The sequence below is a fragment of the Gopherus flavomarginatus genome, chromosome 8 (genome assembly GCF_025201925.1).
Source record: "Gopherus flavomarginatus isolate rGopFla2 chromosome 8, rGopFla2.mat.asm, whole genome shotgun sequence".
Lineage (NCBI taxonomy): Eukaryota > Metazoa > Chordata > Testudines > Testudinidae > Gopherus > Gopherus flavomarginatus.
In genome coordinates, this window is record NC_066624.1 from 68848068 (window position 1) to 68866673 (window position 18606).

Sequence of the window (18606 nt, forward strand, 5' to 3'; positions counted from 1 at the left end):
AAATTGTCATTACTGAGGAGTTCAGGTTGCAGGAGACAGTAAGCTCTTCAAGACAGGGACTGTCTCTCCTGTTGGTACAGCACCTACCACAATGGAGCCCATTCTCATCTGGCCCCTAAGCGCTGCTGTTCTAAATATGATAAATAATCTGTGGTTTTGAGGGCATGTTACTTTTCAAGGACATTAGAGTTAAATAAAAAAAAAGTTAGAAACTCACAAAATGCAGTTAAGGTTCCACTTGCAAGCAAGATATCCAGACTACCTTAACTTCTTGTAGTGACACGGTGATGGGGGTGGGGACGGATTCTGCAAATAAAGCTGTATTATCACTATTGGAGGGAACTTTTGTAAAATCTAGCATTATGTGATGGATGCAGTTCTCTGTACACTTACTATATGGCAGCCATGTTTTGACATCCAGTATCAAATATGTCAGTTTCTGCAGTTGTGATCAGGAATGTTCCTGAATTTTCTGTACATTCTGGAAAATTGCTAGGTAAATATGTGCAACAATCCCTGTGAAATACTCATTAGTACCCACGTACTAGTACTCACAACCCAATGTATACCTATAATACAGTCTACGATTAGGCATTGTTGATTTTGATGGAGTTACATGAGAGAGAACGTGATTTAACTGAATGAAGAATCAGACCCAGTTTCTCCTTCACCTTCGCATGGAGCTCTCATTCATGTCCATGAACTTGACACTTACCTAAAGCAATATATAGCCCTTGACTTCAGGAGTCTGTGCAATTTTAACTCTATTTCCTTTCTTCTTATTTTGTCTGTCTCTATAAAGCAGATGTTAAGAACCTGGTCAAACTGTGAGGAGCACAAAGTATTCAGTAGAACCAGGTGTAGTGGGCCTTAATTCTGTTTCAAGGGAATGGTTAACATTTCATTTTTTCACATTTTTATTTCAATCTTCTCTACAAGAACTTACCTTGTGACACTGGTGTGTCATTGATGGTTCTTGCCAGTCACTGCTCTGTCTGTGGTAGTCAGCTCTGGGTTATTAGGAAGAGTGGCCCCTTCAGAGAGTCCTTGGTGGTATTCTTCTGTGTAACTGCATGAGGTTGTGCTGCACTGCGTAGATTCATTACTTTGCAATGGTTTGTCCAGTGAACTGTTTGTGCAGGCTTGTGAAAAATCATTGGGTACAGCTGAGCAAACAGAGTTGAAGAGAGGTAAAAATGTTGGCCTACTAAGGGGTGTCGTGCTGTTAGAGTCATTTGGTCTAGGTTCAGATGTAAAGTCTTTTATGTAAGAGAGGGCTTGATTATTTAACTGGGCATATTCAAAATTTATCTTGCTCCTGGTGACCTGACTCATATGATCTAGGATATTTGTTCTGTGTTTCTGATCTTTAGAGCAAATTAATTCCTTATTTTGTTTCAACTGATATGGATTACTGGCTTTGAGGCTTGTCTCATAATTATCTTTGTTTGTGTGAGGGAGACCAGGGTATTCTAAACTCTGGGTGATACAGTTGCATTCATTTTGCAACAATATTTTGTTTTTGTATTGAGACATCTTACACATTATGTTGTTCATTTCATTCCCGATGCATTTGTCTTCCAGATGTTTGTTCTCATAGCTGATTTTTAAGGATGCAACTTGAGTGACACAACGTTCCAGAAGCTGCACTATAGTAGTGTCGCTGTCCCTTTGTGTGGGGCTGATGTAGCTTTGAAAATGTCTCAGAGTAAGAGGCTGCATTGGCTTGTCGCAGGAAATAGACAAGGAATGATATATTGTTTTATTGCTATCTGCTGTCTCTAGGGAATCCATTGGGGAAGTTGCTGCAGTCATATAAGAATAACAGGATTCTACTTCCTGGCTATCATTTAACGAAGGATTCTGAGAGCTCTGGCAAGCAGGCTCCATGTTCAGGTTGCCTGTTAATGGGGCTTTATCTCCAGGTCCCTTGCATTCTCCTAAAACTGGCATCTTCTCTTTTTCAGACAAACAGGTCCCTAAAGTGTCTCCAATAGCTTGTGATCTTGGCCCATTACCTGATGTGCTGTTGGCTTCCTGAAGGCCAGACACAGTACATGAGTCCTCAGGGCAGTTTCCTTCCCTTATCTGAGAATGCCCATTAGCTGTGTGAGGCCAAGAAACCTCCCTTTGGTCTTTTTCAGCCACGCCCCCTAAACACGTCTGGACCGTGTCATTGTCATTAACCAAAGAAGACTTTGGATTAGAAATATCAGTTTCTCCCTTGGTTGGTTTTTCCTCCTCACTCTGGCATAGACTGGGACTACAGGAGACCAATGGATTGCCACTTTTTTCCAGCTGTAATTCGGGACTCCTAATTGGGTCTGTGGGGGAAACCAATCCTGGGTTTTTTCGTAGCCAGTTTATTATCCCCATGGTCAGTGAGAGTTCAGTATCACAGAGCTTTAACAAGCATTCCTTACCTTTCCATGTGCTCTGAAGAAACCCCTGGCTAATGATGTCAACAGCTGGCTGTGAAGCCATATTCTCCTCTGCTCCCACATGAAAGCTGTAAATCGACAAAGGGATTTCAATGGCCTGGTCTGAAATGCTCTCTGACATACATAGCTCATCGTCTAGGACTGGGCTTATTTTGGCTTCATTGGGATCATAGAATAGTTCATAAAGGGCATCGCCACTGTAACTGTCTCTGGGAAATCTACCTGGAACCCCAGGAGTCTGAGCCTCCTTCATTTCATCATCCTGCCCAGGAGAGAATGAATCATAGTATCCTTCATCACTGGTGGAGGTGGATTCTTGGTGGTCACTTTTTGGTGTCCCTGTATCTATGGAGCTTTCTTTGGAACTGTCAGGATCTTTATCAGGTGACACTAGCAGGTCAGTCATTGAAGCAGCAGCTTCACGTTTAGTCTTTCCCAAGTCAGGACTGGGTATCTTCAACAACCTCCTATCAAATAACATGCTCTGATGTAATCGCACTGACTTGTTGATGTTATCCCAAAATTTTGCAAAGTCAGCTGCTTCGTTTTGGGCAGGGGATGCCAGCTGTTCCACCCCACCTTGAAAAGACCCCAGGGCAGGGCTCTCTTTGTGCTTGGATCGCCTCATCAGCACTTCTTTGCTGCTCTCCAGGTCCAAATGAGCAGAACTCTCATCTGCAAAGATTTCCCCACATCCAGTGAGCGAGTCAAAGCTCTTCAGAGAAGCTACATCTTCACACAGAGCATTGCAGTAGTCATAGGAGGAGTCGGACTGCATTTCACTGTCGGAGAGGTCTTGTGCCAAGCAGTCAGCTGCAAAGGTTTCTCTGGGTTTGAAAAGATACTTCCCAAGCCTGCCTGAGAGCTCGCTCTTCCACGCTGGAGAAGGCAGCCTCTTGCCTTTCTCAACCAGCAGGGTTAGGCTCTCTGGTTTATTTTTTTTCATGTGAAATATATCCCGGAGCCCTTTTTTAGACCTCTTAAGGGAAATCCTCTTCCTGGGAATGCTTTTTGCTACAGCTGGTACAAAAGGCATCTGTGGCACAAAGTTTCTATAATCTATCATCTGCTGACTGCTGCAAGTGGACTGGCTTGGGCTGACCATGCACTCTTTCTTACCACTGGAATTCAGGGTGCTCCCCACCCCAGAAAAGCTGATGCTATTGACAAGCCGCCCTTTACTTCTTCCTGGAGCTGAGGAGCCCTCCTTGTAAGCTTTACCGCTGTGGTTGTATTGTTCTGTTTTGTCTACCTCTATCACACAATCATGGGTTTTACTCTTTCTTACCAGTTTGTAGGAAGATCCAGATGGCACTAAGATGTTTTCACTAGCCCCGCTCCTTGTCGTTGTATTAGAAAATCGGTCATTTTTGTGTGTGGCCAAACTTGCTGGTTGGACCACTTCACTTTTGCTCCCCTCAACTGCTACCCTTTTGTCTTTTCCTAGATCATCCTTGTCTGTAGGAATCTCATCCACCAATGGCGCTTTCTCAGAAGTCAGCTGCAAACTTGATTTTATGAAGGTCTTTCCTCTCCTTAGCTCCATGCTGCTTCATCACATTTGTTTCTGTAGAGGAAACAGCAGAACAAAATCTTAGAATCTGGCTAGCAGTGTGCTTTCAGCTAACAAAGGACCCATATGGATTTGGGGTATGTTTCCCAAACAACTGGAACCCCACTTGAACTTTGTATATTTCGAAGAAAATCTAGAGAAAAGGACAGGGGGAAATCAGCAATATTAGAACTGATTTAATTTCTTGTGAGAGACTTCAGTCAATAACTCATGGTGTTGCTTGAAAAAGAGTTCAAGTGAAACACGGGAGGGGGGAGGGTGTTGCTTGTAAGGTTTGCAAAGGTCTGAAAGAATCAGCAGGGAGAACAGGTCACTCTAGGTTGGTGGCTAGTTGGCCTGATTGCTTTTGAAACTGTCAAGCTGCTGAGCTTTCAGATACAGGATCAAGGCCATGATAGAGCAGCTCAAAGGGAAGAGAAGCTATTCTAAAAGTGGAAGTGGCACTGGGGAACAATGAGGATTGGTGGATACCCAAGGAACTTTTATGCAAAAGGCCTGCTTTGGGGAGGTGATTGTTCATTAACTTATGCCTTTGATTAGATCAAGGGATGAGGAAGATCCCAAGTGGGAAAAGCTCCAGGGGTGTAAAATATAACACAGGAGATTTTTGTTTTACATGGAAAATCTCTGCAAATCCCTGCCTGTACATCCTGAACTGGTCTTTTATTGGAATGCATGCTGAAACTGAATTACAGTTCTTGCTTCTGCTGAACTGTGTGAAAGGGACATGCTCAGCACTAGCACCACCTACTGGTTGGGTGGGAGTATGGCAGGTTGTTTTCCTGTTGGGAGTCCCCTTTTATTACCACAAATCTGTGCTGCGGTGGTCTGTCCTTCCAGTGACGCTGCCCTCTGGCCAGGTCACATTCACAAGTCTATGCCTTTTGGGGTATGTATAAAGAGTCCAGCAGTGGGAGGAGGAGTCTTTGCAATTAAGCAGGAGGCCTCAGGACTCCCCTCCATCTTGGGTTGAGATCTCACAGCCCAGATCCTTTTATCATCAGGGTCTTCTCCCCACAAATAGGTTCCCTCTCGAAGGATAAACTTCTGCAGTCGTCCATACTTAAAGGTTAGTAGAGCCTGGGCCCACCCTCTCCACCAGGCTAAGATCCAGGGCCTAATGGCGGGCAGCTACATCCTAAATCCTGGGGTGCTATGCAGCTGCCTCCCTGGATCACTTCCCACCAGTCCCCTCTCTTCCCCCAGGGTAAAGCAAAAAAGAGAAACACAAGGATAAAGTCTCTAACCTCCAGAGTGTGTCAGGTCCTTTTTTGTAGGCTTGGACAGGTCACTACAGTCAGGCCTCAGGCAGCAAGAGCTCCTAGGTTGCCCCTTCTCAGAAGCCCAGCATGTAGGTCAGCTCATCTGCCTGCTTTTGAGCTGCTCTGCTTCCCTTTTAAAGCTCCTTCTCCAGCCTGTGCAGGCATAGCAGGTTTGGTGGGGTGAGTGAGGCAACCTGGGCGCAGAGCTGCTCTCTAACCCCTACTTTTCCAGTGGGGGATTTGTACACCTTATCACAGATTGCAATCTATAATTTTCTGTAGTGCTACTTTTATTATAAAAAATCAAAAGTAGCTTTTATAAAGGGCTCCACTAAATATCACTGAACAGTCGGACTGGCTTGACAAACCTTTTTAAGTGTACAATGACCAACTATAGTACATAGATGCATTGGCAAAACATATGCACACTGGTTACTTTTAAATGCAAATGCATTGCATAGTTCATTGCAAACTTGGGGTCTACACTTGTATGATACAGTGTTCAGTACAGTTGATGTTTGCATGCAGTACATAAACACTTAACTAAAATACTCATAAAAGTGTTATGCCATAGTCAACTCTCCTGGAATTATTTCATAAATAGACAGCACTTGTTTCTCCTCCTCCCTGTGCCAGTGTAAATCAGAAGTAAAGCAATGGGATTATAGCTGCATAATTCAGAACAGAATCAAACTCATCATGCAAACTCCTGTGCAAACAAAATTCTTATTGGACAGAAAGAGTGGCCCAGATTTTTATTCAAAGGCCTGTTCTTTTAAAAAAAAAAAAAACCCTTCAGATCTGCACTGAATTAAACCTCAGTTTAGAATTAAATTCTCTAGTTCTGCATCATTTACACATACACTAAAACTAAAATCATCTGGGCCCTGAAAGTCAGCAGTAATTGAGAATGAATTACTGCACATTAAAAGATGCATTAGCAGCACACTGTTACATCCAACACTCATTGATAAACCATGCCACAGCTACACTAGCAGAATAAATAACTGCCAGTGTTTCAAAGAAGGTGTATAAACATGGGGCCAGCCTCGGATCCAGCTCTTCCTTCCTGACTTGTACTGGATGCAGGTGTTTTTTAAACCAGCTTTTTCTGCACCCTCCCCCCAGTCGTGAGCTTGGCACAATCTGAAGACATAACCTGGAGCAGTCTTAGGGCTCCTTTAAATTGTAGCAACTGCCCATGGCCTCTAAGAGGATGTTCTGTCAGCTGAATCTGACTATCCTCCCAGAATGGACAGGTAGGTGCGGAGGAGCACATGGCTTGGACAGAGACATACCTTAGGGGAGGATTTATTAATGGAGATTCTCTGTGTCCTAGTAAGGAGGAGAAGATGGAAGGTGATAAAATAAAGGTAAGAGCTGATAAGAAACAATCAAATGAAAAAAAGTCCCATTCAATTATATCCCGTAATGGCAGACAGCTAAAAAGTGACAAGTTTAAGTCTAAATAATAAGATGGGTGAACTTGAGTGCCTCATGTTGAATGAGAATATTGATGTTAGAGGCATCACAGAAACTTGGTGGAACGAGGATAATCAATGAGACACAGTAATAGCAAAGTACAAAATAGATTGGAAGGACAGAACAGGTCAGGGAGTGGTACAATATATATGAATGAAAGCAGAGTCAAATGAAGTAAAAATCTTAAATGAATCAAACTGTACCATAGAATCTCTATGGATAGTAGTTCCATGCTTGAATAATAAGAATATAGCAGCAGGGATATACTACTGACCACCTGACCAGGATGGTGATAGTGACTGTGAAATGCTCAGGGAAATTAGAGAGGCTATTAAAATAAAAAACACAATAATAATGAGGGATTTCAACTATCCCCATATTGACTGGGTACATGTCACCTCAGGACAGGATGCAGAGATAAAGTTTGACACCTTACATGACTGCTTCTTGGAGCAGCTAGTCCTGGAACCCACAATGGGGAAGGGAATCTTCAGGCAGCCAGATCCATGGCCATCCAGTGGCATAAAGCAATTTTTAGTAGAGGCTCTGGTATGGCCTACAATCAGCATATTTATAACACCGGGGAAGGCAGGAAATAGTAGCAAACTTTAGGGTGATGTGTGACTGTATATATGCACAGTGTGTAGAATATGGAATACATGATGGTGTGGTGATAGATAAAGGTTTTATCAGCATGATTTTGATGTAGCCATGTTACTCATAGATGGGAATGTGAGTTCTTCAGAACATCTGTAATGAATGCTAATAAATACTTTTCTACCTCACTACACCTTTGCATATTTGTACATCTCACTGATGCTACAGAAAAGTTAGTTTACAGATGTTTTAGAGTTCTTAGGAAAAGGCTTTTGGGATGTTTTTGCACCCCTTTGCTGCAAAGAGCAGTGTTGTTTACCATGAATCCAATTGTGCAGAATTGAGAAGGAGCCATAAAAACCTGCTAGAAATAGCTGAAGCAAGCTTTCCTGCAACTTAATAATGTCATGAACCTGAGGTTTCCAAGATCTCAGACTCTTCTAGTGCTAGAAGTAGATGCTGGGTCTCCAAGGGAAAACGCAAATCTCAAAGGCTTGAAGCTCCCTGCTGGGTTGTAGAAGACTTCAATGTTGTATTATTTTTATGTCTAGAAAAACTGTGGCTGTCCCAGGACAGATTTTGCCTGTCCTAAGCCTTGGCAGGGTACTTCTTGGAGGAAATGCCACATTTAGGGAAGAAAGGAACATTTTTTCCCCTTGCAGATTAGCATGTTAAGGAAGGTAGCTGTTTGAAGCTGCTCATGGGTTGGAGTATTAGAGTAAGTCCTACCTGGACTGGTGGCCAGAGAGCAACTAAAGTAATCAAAGGTGCAGGTTGAATTAAGTTGGAGGCAGAGATGCACTCACTACATACATGTTCACTGTCTAGCACCAGGAATGTTTTGGACAAGCTGTTTTTGAGTCACTTTACCTCCAGCAGTCTCCAGCTGATTAAAGGGCTTGGGGTATCAAACCTAGTTGGGCCTCTCAGGTTAAGTGTGTTAGAACCATGTGGGCACCCAAAGAGAGGGATGGTAGCAAAGGGATGCACTTGAGAGGGACAAAAGGGGTCTAAGGCATGATTGGTCTGGTAACTAGGACAGGAAATGCTGAAAGGTTTTCATAGATTCGTAGAGTTTGAAGCCAGATGGATACAATTACATCATCTAGTCTGACTTCCTGTATATCACAGGCCATTAAATTTCACCCATTTACCCTTGTATTCAGCCCCATAACTTGTTTCACTAAAACATAACTTCCAGAAAGGAATCCAGTCCTGATCTGAAGACATAGGAGGCGGAGAATCCACCACTTCCCTTGGTAGCTTATTCCAGTGATTGATCACCCTTGCGGTTAAAATTTGTGCCTAACTTCCCATTTGATTATTTCTGGCTTCAGCTTCCATCCATTTTGTTTTTGTTATGCTTTTCGCTGCTCGCTTAAAATCCTCTAGTACCTGATACTAGCTCCTCCTGAAGCAAAGAATACGCTGCAATGAAATCACCACTTAGTCTTCTTTTTGATAAGCTAAAGGGATTGAGGTCTTAAAGTCTCTTATTGTAAAGTCCTCAAATAATTTTTGTGGCTCTCTTTTCTGTACCCTCTCCAATTTTAAAATGTGGACATCAGAACGGTACACGATAATCTGGTATCAGTCTAACTAATGCCACAAACCAAGATAAGTCCTCTTCCTGGTCCTATTTGCTACACCTTGTTTATACATCCAAGGATCACGTTATCTCTTTTGGCCACAGCATCACACTGAGAGCTCATGTTGAGTTGTTTGCCCATTCTGACTCCTACATCCTTTTCAGAGGCACTGCATTCCAGGATCTAGTCCCCCAGTCTGTGGCTGTGGCCCACATTCCTTATTTCTGGATGCATAACTTTGCATTTGGCTGTGTTAAAAGGCATATTGTTTGAATGGTCCAGTCTCCCAAGTCATCTGTATCTCTCTGCATGACTGCCCTACCCTTATTATTATTTACTATTTTGCCAATCTGTGTCATCTGCAAATGTTACCAACAGTGACTTTATATTTGCTTCCAGATATAGGTGAACATGTTAAATAGTGTAGGCCTACTACTGATCCCTGCGGAACCCCACTAGAAACACTCTCATTCAAAAATTCTCCACTGACAATTCTGTTTTGAGATCTGTCAGCTAGTTCTTAATGCATTTAATTGATTCTCTGTAGTGCTACTTTTGAAATCAGCATGTCATACAGTATCAAGTCAAACACCTTATAAAAGTCTAAGTAGACTACGTCTTTGTTTATTCACCAAACTTGTAATTTCAAAGAATGAAATTAGGTTTGTTTGACCAAAGCTATTTTCCATATAATCACATTGACTGGCATTACTTGTATTTCTGTCCTTTAATTCTTTATTAACTGAATTCCACATCCTTTATTTTGCCTGGGATTGATGACAAGCTAAGCACCCACTAGTTAGCTGGGTCATTCTGCTTGTCATTTGGGTCATTTGGCATAATACTAGTATGCTTCCAGTCTTCTGGAATCTCCCTGGTATTCCAAGATTTATTAAAAATTACTATCAGTGGGCCGTTTATCTCCTTAGTGAACACTTTTAGGACTCTTAAGTACAAATTATCTGACCCTGGTAATTTAAAAACATTTTATCCCTCATAGATGTTATCTAACATCCTCCTTGGACTGACTAACAGACTGGAAAGTTCTTCATTCTTATGTGATACAAGTCATTCTGCTTCTTTCCAAATACAGAATAGCAATACGAATTAAACACTTTTTTATGCATCATTATTAATTCTACCATCTCAGTCTAGTAATGACCATACCATTTTTTCCTTTTCCTGCCTGTGGGGCTGTGTCAATACCATGGAAACTGTACCATGGAAATGAGCTTAAAAGGTTAAAGAAATTTTTAAGGTAAAGTTACAGTATATGCTTCCAGTGGTTATAGAATCCTAATCAAACTTCTGTAAAATGATTCTAGACTTTTGTAAATTTGTTCTTTTGTCTGTGGGTTGTCCTGACCTGTGTATTCAGCTGCAGCATTGCCTGTCTCCAGTCCTTTTCCATTATTTTACTCTTGCATTTAATTTCCACTTGTTTATCTTTTACTCCTACTAGAATAAAAAAAATTATGTCTGGGGACTGATTTTCATCTTTGTAAAGGAAATATGTTTTGCAATTAAAATTCACTCAAAATGACAAGAATCTTGGGAACTGGCTGTCAGCCCACTAAGACTTAATCCATTATGGTTTCAACAAGACTCTGTGTGTACTTTTCCTTCAAACTGCCCCATCTCCTTTCTTCTGGCATCAGTGGATTACTTATTAAATTAATTTAAGTAAGAGCCATAAATCTTTGCTGGACTACACTTAAATTGTTATCTACCACGGTCTTGGATGCAGACCTTTCTGCCCCTAGAGAAATGTGATGCTACTGTTGTGGAGAAACTGCCTTTCCAATCTATGAGATTGCTAGAGTGACACATACTTACTGGTCTTGACCACACCACTTAGTCTTAAGGTTTCACAGGCTTCTAAACAAGCAATTAAATCCAAAGGTTGGGTTGGCAAGTATAATACAAATAAAGTCTTGGCGTAAACACCATTCTGGAGTTGGAGAATATTGTTTTTAAAATTCAAAGACACTCCGTCAAACTTATAAGAGCCATCTATTATGCATCAGTTCACGCTGAGTGTTGGATCTCTTAAGATTTAGGCAGAATGGATATTATTGGGTTTACTCTTTGAGAACTAGCACAAGAGAGATGCTGGAAGTGTGAGGATGACTAGTGTTCCCATGGTTTGAGAATAATCCCAGCACACTGCCTTTCTGTAGAGATTTTAGAAGAATTGCTTTAACTCTAAATTTAAGGGTGGATGCCAATTATTTTTAGTTGCTCTCCTATTGGAAAATATTTCTGCCTTGCATTTTCTACAGAAACAAAAAATTATTCCTGAGGGCCACAAAATTTTGGCAAAAATTTCAATATTCTTCGGTGCAACGCTGGGAAAATCAACCCATTTGGAGAATGAGTGTTGACATCAGTGAGGTTGCATGGCTGTCATTAATAGCAGAAACTGGCTTAGGAACTAGAAATTTTAGATCAAAGCTTGAATCAATGCTGCTTCTCTTAGGCAAGGAAAAAGGAGAATTAGCCTTATGTGGCATTGTGACGTTATTGACATGAACTGTAACCATACAGATCATTGTTGCAACCACTGTTATATATTTGCAGCAAATATTGTACAAAGGTTCTCATGTGAGATGTCTATGAAGAGGTTATGATTTTCTGGTTATAATTATGCTATCTGTATGTGTGTACCATTTTTTGTAGCTGAAGTTATTAATATTGGCTATGTACTTGTATCTCAATGTGTTTGATTCTAAATAGCATTAGTGAAGCATTTGGTCAGATTCTTGAGAAAGGAATTTGCAAACTGAGTGCCCAATCAAGAAACACTTAACTGGCAATGGACCTTTGGAGACTCCAATCCACATAAGAAGTCTTCCTGGGAACGTTCAAGATAGCATGTGAGCAATGGCTGCCGCCTGCAAACTGAGTCATGCATGGACATGTGACTTGCCCATGTGACTCCAAACTCCATCTTGCTGCTGGGATTTTCCACAGTAAGAACAAAAGGGTATCCTTCTACAGGGCAAAGAATATAAAAGGCCCTGGAAACTCCTCCATTTTGTCTTCAATCCTGCTTCTTATTTCTGGAGGAACCTTGCTACAAACTGAAGCTCTAAACAAAGGACTGAATGACCCATCCCAGCTTTGGATATACTCCAGAGACTTCATTTGAACCTGCAGTTTATTCCATCTCTGCTACAAGCATGAACCAATAACTTTGCCATTACTGTAGGCAATTGATTCCATTTAACCAATTTTAACTCTCATTTATATTTATTTATTTATTTCTATAAATAAACTTTTGGATTTTAGATTCTAAAGGATTGGCAACAGCTTGTTTTGTGGGTAAGATCTGACTTGTATACTGGTCTGGGGCTTGGTCCTTTGGGATTGAGAGAACCTTTTTCCTTTTACTGGAGTACTGGTTTTCATAACCATTTGTCCCCATAATGAGTGGCACTGGTAATGATACTGGGAAACTGGAGTGTCTAAGGGAATTGCTTGTGTGACTTACGGTTAGCCAGTGGGGTGAGACCGAAGTCCTCTCTGTTAGGCTGGTGTGGTGTGCCCTATTGGGAAAGTAAACCCAGCCTTGGGCTGCAACTGCCCTGCTCCTAAGCAATTTGTCCTGAATTGATACTCTGTGTCCCGCCAGAGGCAGCATTATTACAGGTATTTGTTCCAAAATCTTATTAGCTGTCGACTCTGGTCATATGTATAATTGTGATGGGTTTTCACTGGAGACTACAAATGAGTAAAGTTAGGGAGAGTTTTTAGGAATTTTGTGGGAATTTTTTATTGCTCTTTTGTTATATTTAATGTAATAGTTTATTCTTAAACAGGAACACCATGAGAAGGAGGTGCCTACCCAACCACATACTATATAGTGTCTAAACTTGCCCCTTTCCTAGGGTTTGATCTTATTAATTAAATCCATTTACAAACTTTTAAGGACAATATTCTTTCTAATTACTGATATTTTTAAAACTGAAAGGAAAAATCCAGTATGCATGTTTTTAGGGTAAAATGTTTGAGGTATCTAATCCCATTTTCAAAAGTGACTGACACTCAGATATGTAAGTCCACTGTGCTGAAGTCACTTTTGAAAATGGGTCTTGGATGCTTTCAAAAATGTACTCCTTGCTCCAAAATAAAAACTGTGGTATGATGAAATTTTTTGACAAGAATATAATGGAAAATGTACGTGCTTAAAAAAATTATTTTGAGGGTTTTTTAAACGGGTAACGCTCTGAAGTGAAACTTATTATCAAAATTTTAATGAAGAATTTGAAGAATAGGAAATGACAAAGAACTGAATGCTTCAGGAAGCCTACTAGAGACTTTGCCATCCTGGCTAATTAACTTAGGGATATGCTGAGCTACTATAGTGATGAGTGCCAATCCAAAACCCTAAAAAAAGATTAACAAAGAAGTGTAAAGGGCTTAGTGCCCATAATTCCTATTAAAATCAATGGGTATTATAAATGCTTAGCACTTGTTCTAGATCAATTAACAGAGCATAAAGCAGAGTATATCATTTACTGAAGGGGCTCTGTGAAAGTAACTAAATTCTATTCTCCCAAACAAACACTTATCTCCCTTTACTAAAGGTCACAAAACAAAGCCAATGGAGAATTTTCCTACTATTAATAGGAACATGCAGTTCTTTTTCACTATTTATTGATAATTAAAAACATCCAAAGAAGTTCCCTGCTGAACCGCAATGATATTCTCTCTCAGTTACTATAATACACAATTCTGTTTCTTAAAGGCAGACAGACATAATGTGCCCTCAAAGTGTAAACCAAAGAAGATTTTTAAAGCATTGCTCATCTTCTCACTTCTTAAATGGATTACTCTGCCAGTATCTTATTCCATTTCTCCTTTTTAAAAACGGCACTAATGATTCATGTTACAGAGGGAGGTTTGTTTTTAAATAAACCTCTGACATGCAGACCTATGCTGGGATCATACCACCTGCTTGGAGTATTCTTGTCATCATTATTAGTGGTTAAATGCTATCATTCCTCTTTATCACCTGCCTCTCTTGGGTAACCCAGAATACCTAATAATTTGCATATACATTTAGGTCAGGCTCTGCTTTTTCTCACTAAAAGACCTAAAGAGAAACACCATCATGTATACACAATAAAATCTTACACATCACATCAGAATACTATAAGGATCTGTAATTAAATGTTTAATCTTATTAGCAATGTGCTACAGGAAAGTCTGAACCTTAAATTAATCACTGCCAGCTGCTCACTAAAGCTGAGCTGTCAGTAGTAAAATTAAAGCCCTTGGTATGCAGAGCTCTGCAGTTTTGTGTGTTTAAACGTGCTGGGTACATATAAAAGATCAAAAAGGGTGAAGAAAAACAAGCATTCTTTTCCCCCAGTTCATTGTACAGGGCATGTAAGCTGTAGAATCTCTACATGTTCAGCACAATGGCTAGCTCCTAGCCACCAGTTTCATTCCCTTGATTAGTCATCTGAACAGTGTCAGTAATTACAAGCACTTGCAGCTCTATGCCAAGGGAAAACAGGGAGAAAACTACACTGAGGAACATGGGAGAAGGGTGAATTCATTACAAAAGGAGGAAACCTTCCTGGCAAAACCTTTGCATTACTGTGCACAGCTCAGTTTTTCTTCTGCACCTGAAGCTGAGAGAAAGGTACTGGCTCGAAACATTTTTCCTTACACTTTGTGGGAGAGCAGCATAAACTCCAGCACAGTGAACTGTAACCATTAGCCTATTTCCAGGGAGAAAATAACTGCACAGAAATCTCTGTTGTGTACCTGAAAGGGAAACTGTGCCTTTATTACTTGCTGTGCCCAGCAGCCAGTTGTATCAGACAGCAAAGTGTTAACTTGGCCAGCCCTTGTCACCTTTAGTTATTTATTGCTTTAAAAGAGATTGAATGTGCACATCAAAAATGTATAAGAAAAGAAATAAAGGAAAATCTGTGCTCCATGCTAGTGTCAAAACAAGCAATCATCCCAAAATAATAGTCTGCCCCTTGGAGTCTCGTCGTAGGTGTCAGAGCAAAAGGAATTCTTTGCACGAACAGCTAACAATGAGGCAGATGACAAAAATCGTACTCACCATGTTTCACCATTCAGCATAATCCTCTCTACTATAGTCTTGTTGCTGAGGCTGAGAATCTTTATCCAGAGGCTCCTGTGATGCTTTTCACACTCTGAGGGGCTGTACTACTGCTGCTCTCCACTGGTATTCTCCACCTCCTATCTTTTCCTCCTCCTCCTTCCCCTTCCCTCATCCTCCACCCTCCAAACCTTCCAGCTTGTAGCTTGCTGTACCCTACATAGATCCTAGATTTCCCCGTGTAGCTTGATTTAGGCAAGATGTTTGTTTCAGCCTTCTGTTTGGTAGCAAGTAAATACCTCCATTTCTCAGGGGCAAAAATCGAAGGTAAACTAGAGAGATCACAGCCAACATCCTGGTTATACTACACACATAACAGGTTTGGAATAATTCAGGAGCACATTTATTGTAATTGTATTTCTCCCATCAATTTTCATAGCTGACTGGAATACAAAAATACCAGTATGAACAGATACTTCTAGGTTATTGCAATGCATTGCTGTTCAACATCTATTAAGATTATTGAAGTGTGTCACCCTTTGAAGAAGTGATTTAAAGGGGACTGTTATGGAGAGAGACAGTGCCTTCACATATACTACTATTGATATTAAAGAAGGAACCTCACACTGGAGCAAACTGGGGACAGGAGGAGAAGGAATATTTTTACCAAAAAAATGTAATTGGCTAGTATTTGTCTTAGGTGGGTTTTTTTAAGTCATTGAACATGTTTTGTTTTAACCAGCTTTCCTTAGTAAGTCAGTCCAGTTTTTGCCTGATTTTGCAGTGAAGGTAAAATTAGGGGTTATATCAGAGGTGCTGGAATAATGAGTATAGTGATGGGTGCTGAGAGCCATTGACCCAAACTGTAAACCCTGCATATAGTGGAACAACCTCAAGTCAGGGGGTGCTGCAGTATTCCTTGCACCCCTAGTTCCAGCACCTACATATCATATCACAGTCTGTTTATGGAAATGAATTTAATATCAAAATATTGGGGCTTAAATTCCATGTCAGTGTTGAACTAGATCCTCTTCCTTTCTTCTCTTTCCTCTGCCCCTCCCCCCAAAAATATTCTAGCCAGGGAGGGGTTGAAAATTGGACAGAATCCCATATTTTTAAAGGGAGGTTAATTATGCAACCTTGATCCCCTGTACCTCTCCTCCTGGCCTTCATCTTCGCCATTCCCGTCTCCTCTCCCCTTGGTTGTAGCAGTTCCCTGGGTTGGGGCCTGACAGGGATTCTCATATGAGGATTCTCCTAAAAACAGAACAGTGTTTATACATAATGGTCTAAAACACTCGGGTAACACTAGTGTGAGCTGTAGCTTGGGACCGTACTTTATATATGGGTGTGATGGTTCTCAGTGTACCTTGTTACCACTGCCTCTAGGGAGAGGTAGCCTTGCTCATGATGGCTGGGGGTTAGCTCCCTAACACCACCAGACTATTAGCAACTCCAAGTGCCCTCCTCTGGGCTTTGCCAGCCCTGTCTTCACCCTACAGGCTAACAAGAGGTGCGCCCCAATCCCCATGTCCCTCTGAATCATTCCCCTGTGATATCCAGCCCCTAACACTGGCTACTCACAGGAATCCCAGATCCTCTGCCCCCAAAGGAGCAATGTGCCCCTGTTTTACCTTAAACCCCACAGCATCTGTAATAAAACAAGAGAAGGCTTATTTAAGAAAGAACAGAGATTCAACTAAAGCCAAGAGAGAGCAGCAGAAATAAATGGTTACAATGCTAAACAAAATGATAAAGCACAATGTAGGGTCTACACTTAATAGCTACCTTTCCTATCTAATACACTAGGTTTTCCTTTCAAAATTCAGTCTGTTGCACAGTTAGATGGCTTCACAGGAACCAGGATCCAAACTTCCGTGAAAAACACTCCCAGTCTGCAAGCCATTTCTCCAGTGAACGGATACAGAGTGTGAGTGTCTGTCCCCATCCTGTGTCAGACGGAAACAGTCGTTTGTCTTTATTCAGAGACACGGTGCTCTCCTGTCTTTTGTAATGTTCCTTTTTTTCCCCAGGTGTTTTCAATCATTTGCAATTGTCTCTGATGGTTTTCCATTGCAAGTCTTGGGATGGAACAAGACTGGACAACTGAGCCTTGCTTTACACAGCCTGCTAAATGGAAGGATGACAACCTGCTCCTGTTTGAATGGGCCATCACTACGATACATTATCCCCTGGTGATTAGCTTTCACTCCAAGTCTCCCCAAAAAATAATACTTTCAATATACAGTAAAAGCTCTGTTATCCAGCACTTTACCAACCAGAAAGCTCCATAAAATGGCATTTCTGATCTTAATTGAAAGTCTGGTTTATAGTCTGATTGGTGTGGGGCTGGAATTGGGGCCTGGGAGAGGGTGAGGGGTGCGGGCTCTGGGAGGGAGTTTGGGTGTGGGAGGGGGCTCAGAGCAGGGATTGGGGGTGCAGGAGGTATTTCAGGATGCTGGATCCAGGTGGTGCTCACCTCGGGCGGCTCCCTGCAAGCAGCGACATTTCCCTGCTGCTCCTAGGCAGAGGCATGGCTAAGCATCTCTACATGCTGCCTCCTCCTGCGCCCCAGCCCTAAGCCCCCTCCTGCACCCAAACTCCCTCCCTCTTAAACCAGAATTTTTCACCTACCAGAACCCCCATTCTCCCAACATGCTGGATAACAAAGCTTTTAGTGATAGACCAGGTGAGTGAGGTAATATATTTTATTGGACCAACTTCTGTTAGTGAGGGAGACCAGCTTTCAAGTCACACAGAGGGTATGGCTACACTTACATTTGTGCAGCGCTGGGAGTTACAGCTGTGTTCGTACAGCTGTGTAGGGACAATGCTGCAGTGTGGCCACACTAACAGCTACCAGCGCTGCAGTGTGGCCACATTTGCAGCATTTGCAGTGCTGTTGGGAGTGGTGCATTGTGGGCAGCTATCCCACAGAGCACCTCGTCCCATTTTTGTGCCCTGGGTTGTGGGAAGGGGATGGAAGGGTGCGGGTCATTCCGCTTCCTGTCCCAACGCCCCGTGGTGCATCGCTACACATCCCAGCAGTTTGGCGCCATTGTGAGTCTGCAGTGCCATTTCTGTTAGAAATGGAGCCCAAGCTGCTGAGGACCTTGCTGATGAATGTTGCCAGCACATCACGTTTGGCAGTTGAGCTATTCCTTCAGCTCCAAAGTGACAGTGAGGAGTCAGACGATGATATTGATTCGCCTGACGCGCAAGACACTAAATTGCTTGTGGCAGTAATGGACATGCTCAGCACCGTGGAACGCCACCTTTGGGCTCGGGAAACAAGCACTGAGTGGTGGGATCACATCGTCCTGCAAGTCTGGGATGACAAGCAGTGGCTGCAGAACTTTCGGATGAGAAAAGCCACTTTCATGGGACTGTGTGAAGAGCTCGTCCCCACCCTGCGGCGCAAGGACACGAGATTGAGAGCTGCTCTGCCAGTGGAGAAGTGGGTGGCTATTGCAATCTGGAAGCTGGCAACTCCAGACAGCTACCGATCGGTCGCGAACCAGTTTGGAGTGGGAAAGTCGACCGTTGGAATAGTGTTGATGCAAGTTTGCAGGGCCAT

At 42.0% G+C, this 18606-nt stretch overlaps 1 protein-coding gene across 1 annotated transcript; it reads right to left on the reverse strand.

The window, feature by feature from the left end:
- Positions 1–293: 293 nt before the first annotated feature.
- Positions 294–15128, reverse strand: AMER3 (APC membrane recruitment protein 3). The gene is made up of 3 exons (XM_050964013.1): positions 15030–15128; positions 947–4008; positions 294–306 (listed from the first exon to the last, which is right to left on the reverse strand). Exon 2 carries the CDS (start codon positions 3985–3987, stop codon positions 964–966), a length of 3024 nt encoding a protein of 1007 aa, XP_050819970.1. The 5' UTR covers positions 3988–4008; positions 15030–15128; the 3' UTR covers positions 294–306; positions 947–963.
- Between the last annotated feature and the right edge of the window lie 3478 nt (positions 15129–18606).

Bases quoted from the DNA above. Each gene is read 5' to 3' on its own strand.
- AMER3 (XM_050964013.1), bottom strand. From the start codon at position 3,987: ATGGAGCTAAGGAGAGGAAAGACCTTCATAAAATCAAGTTTGCAGCTG.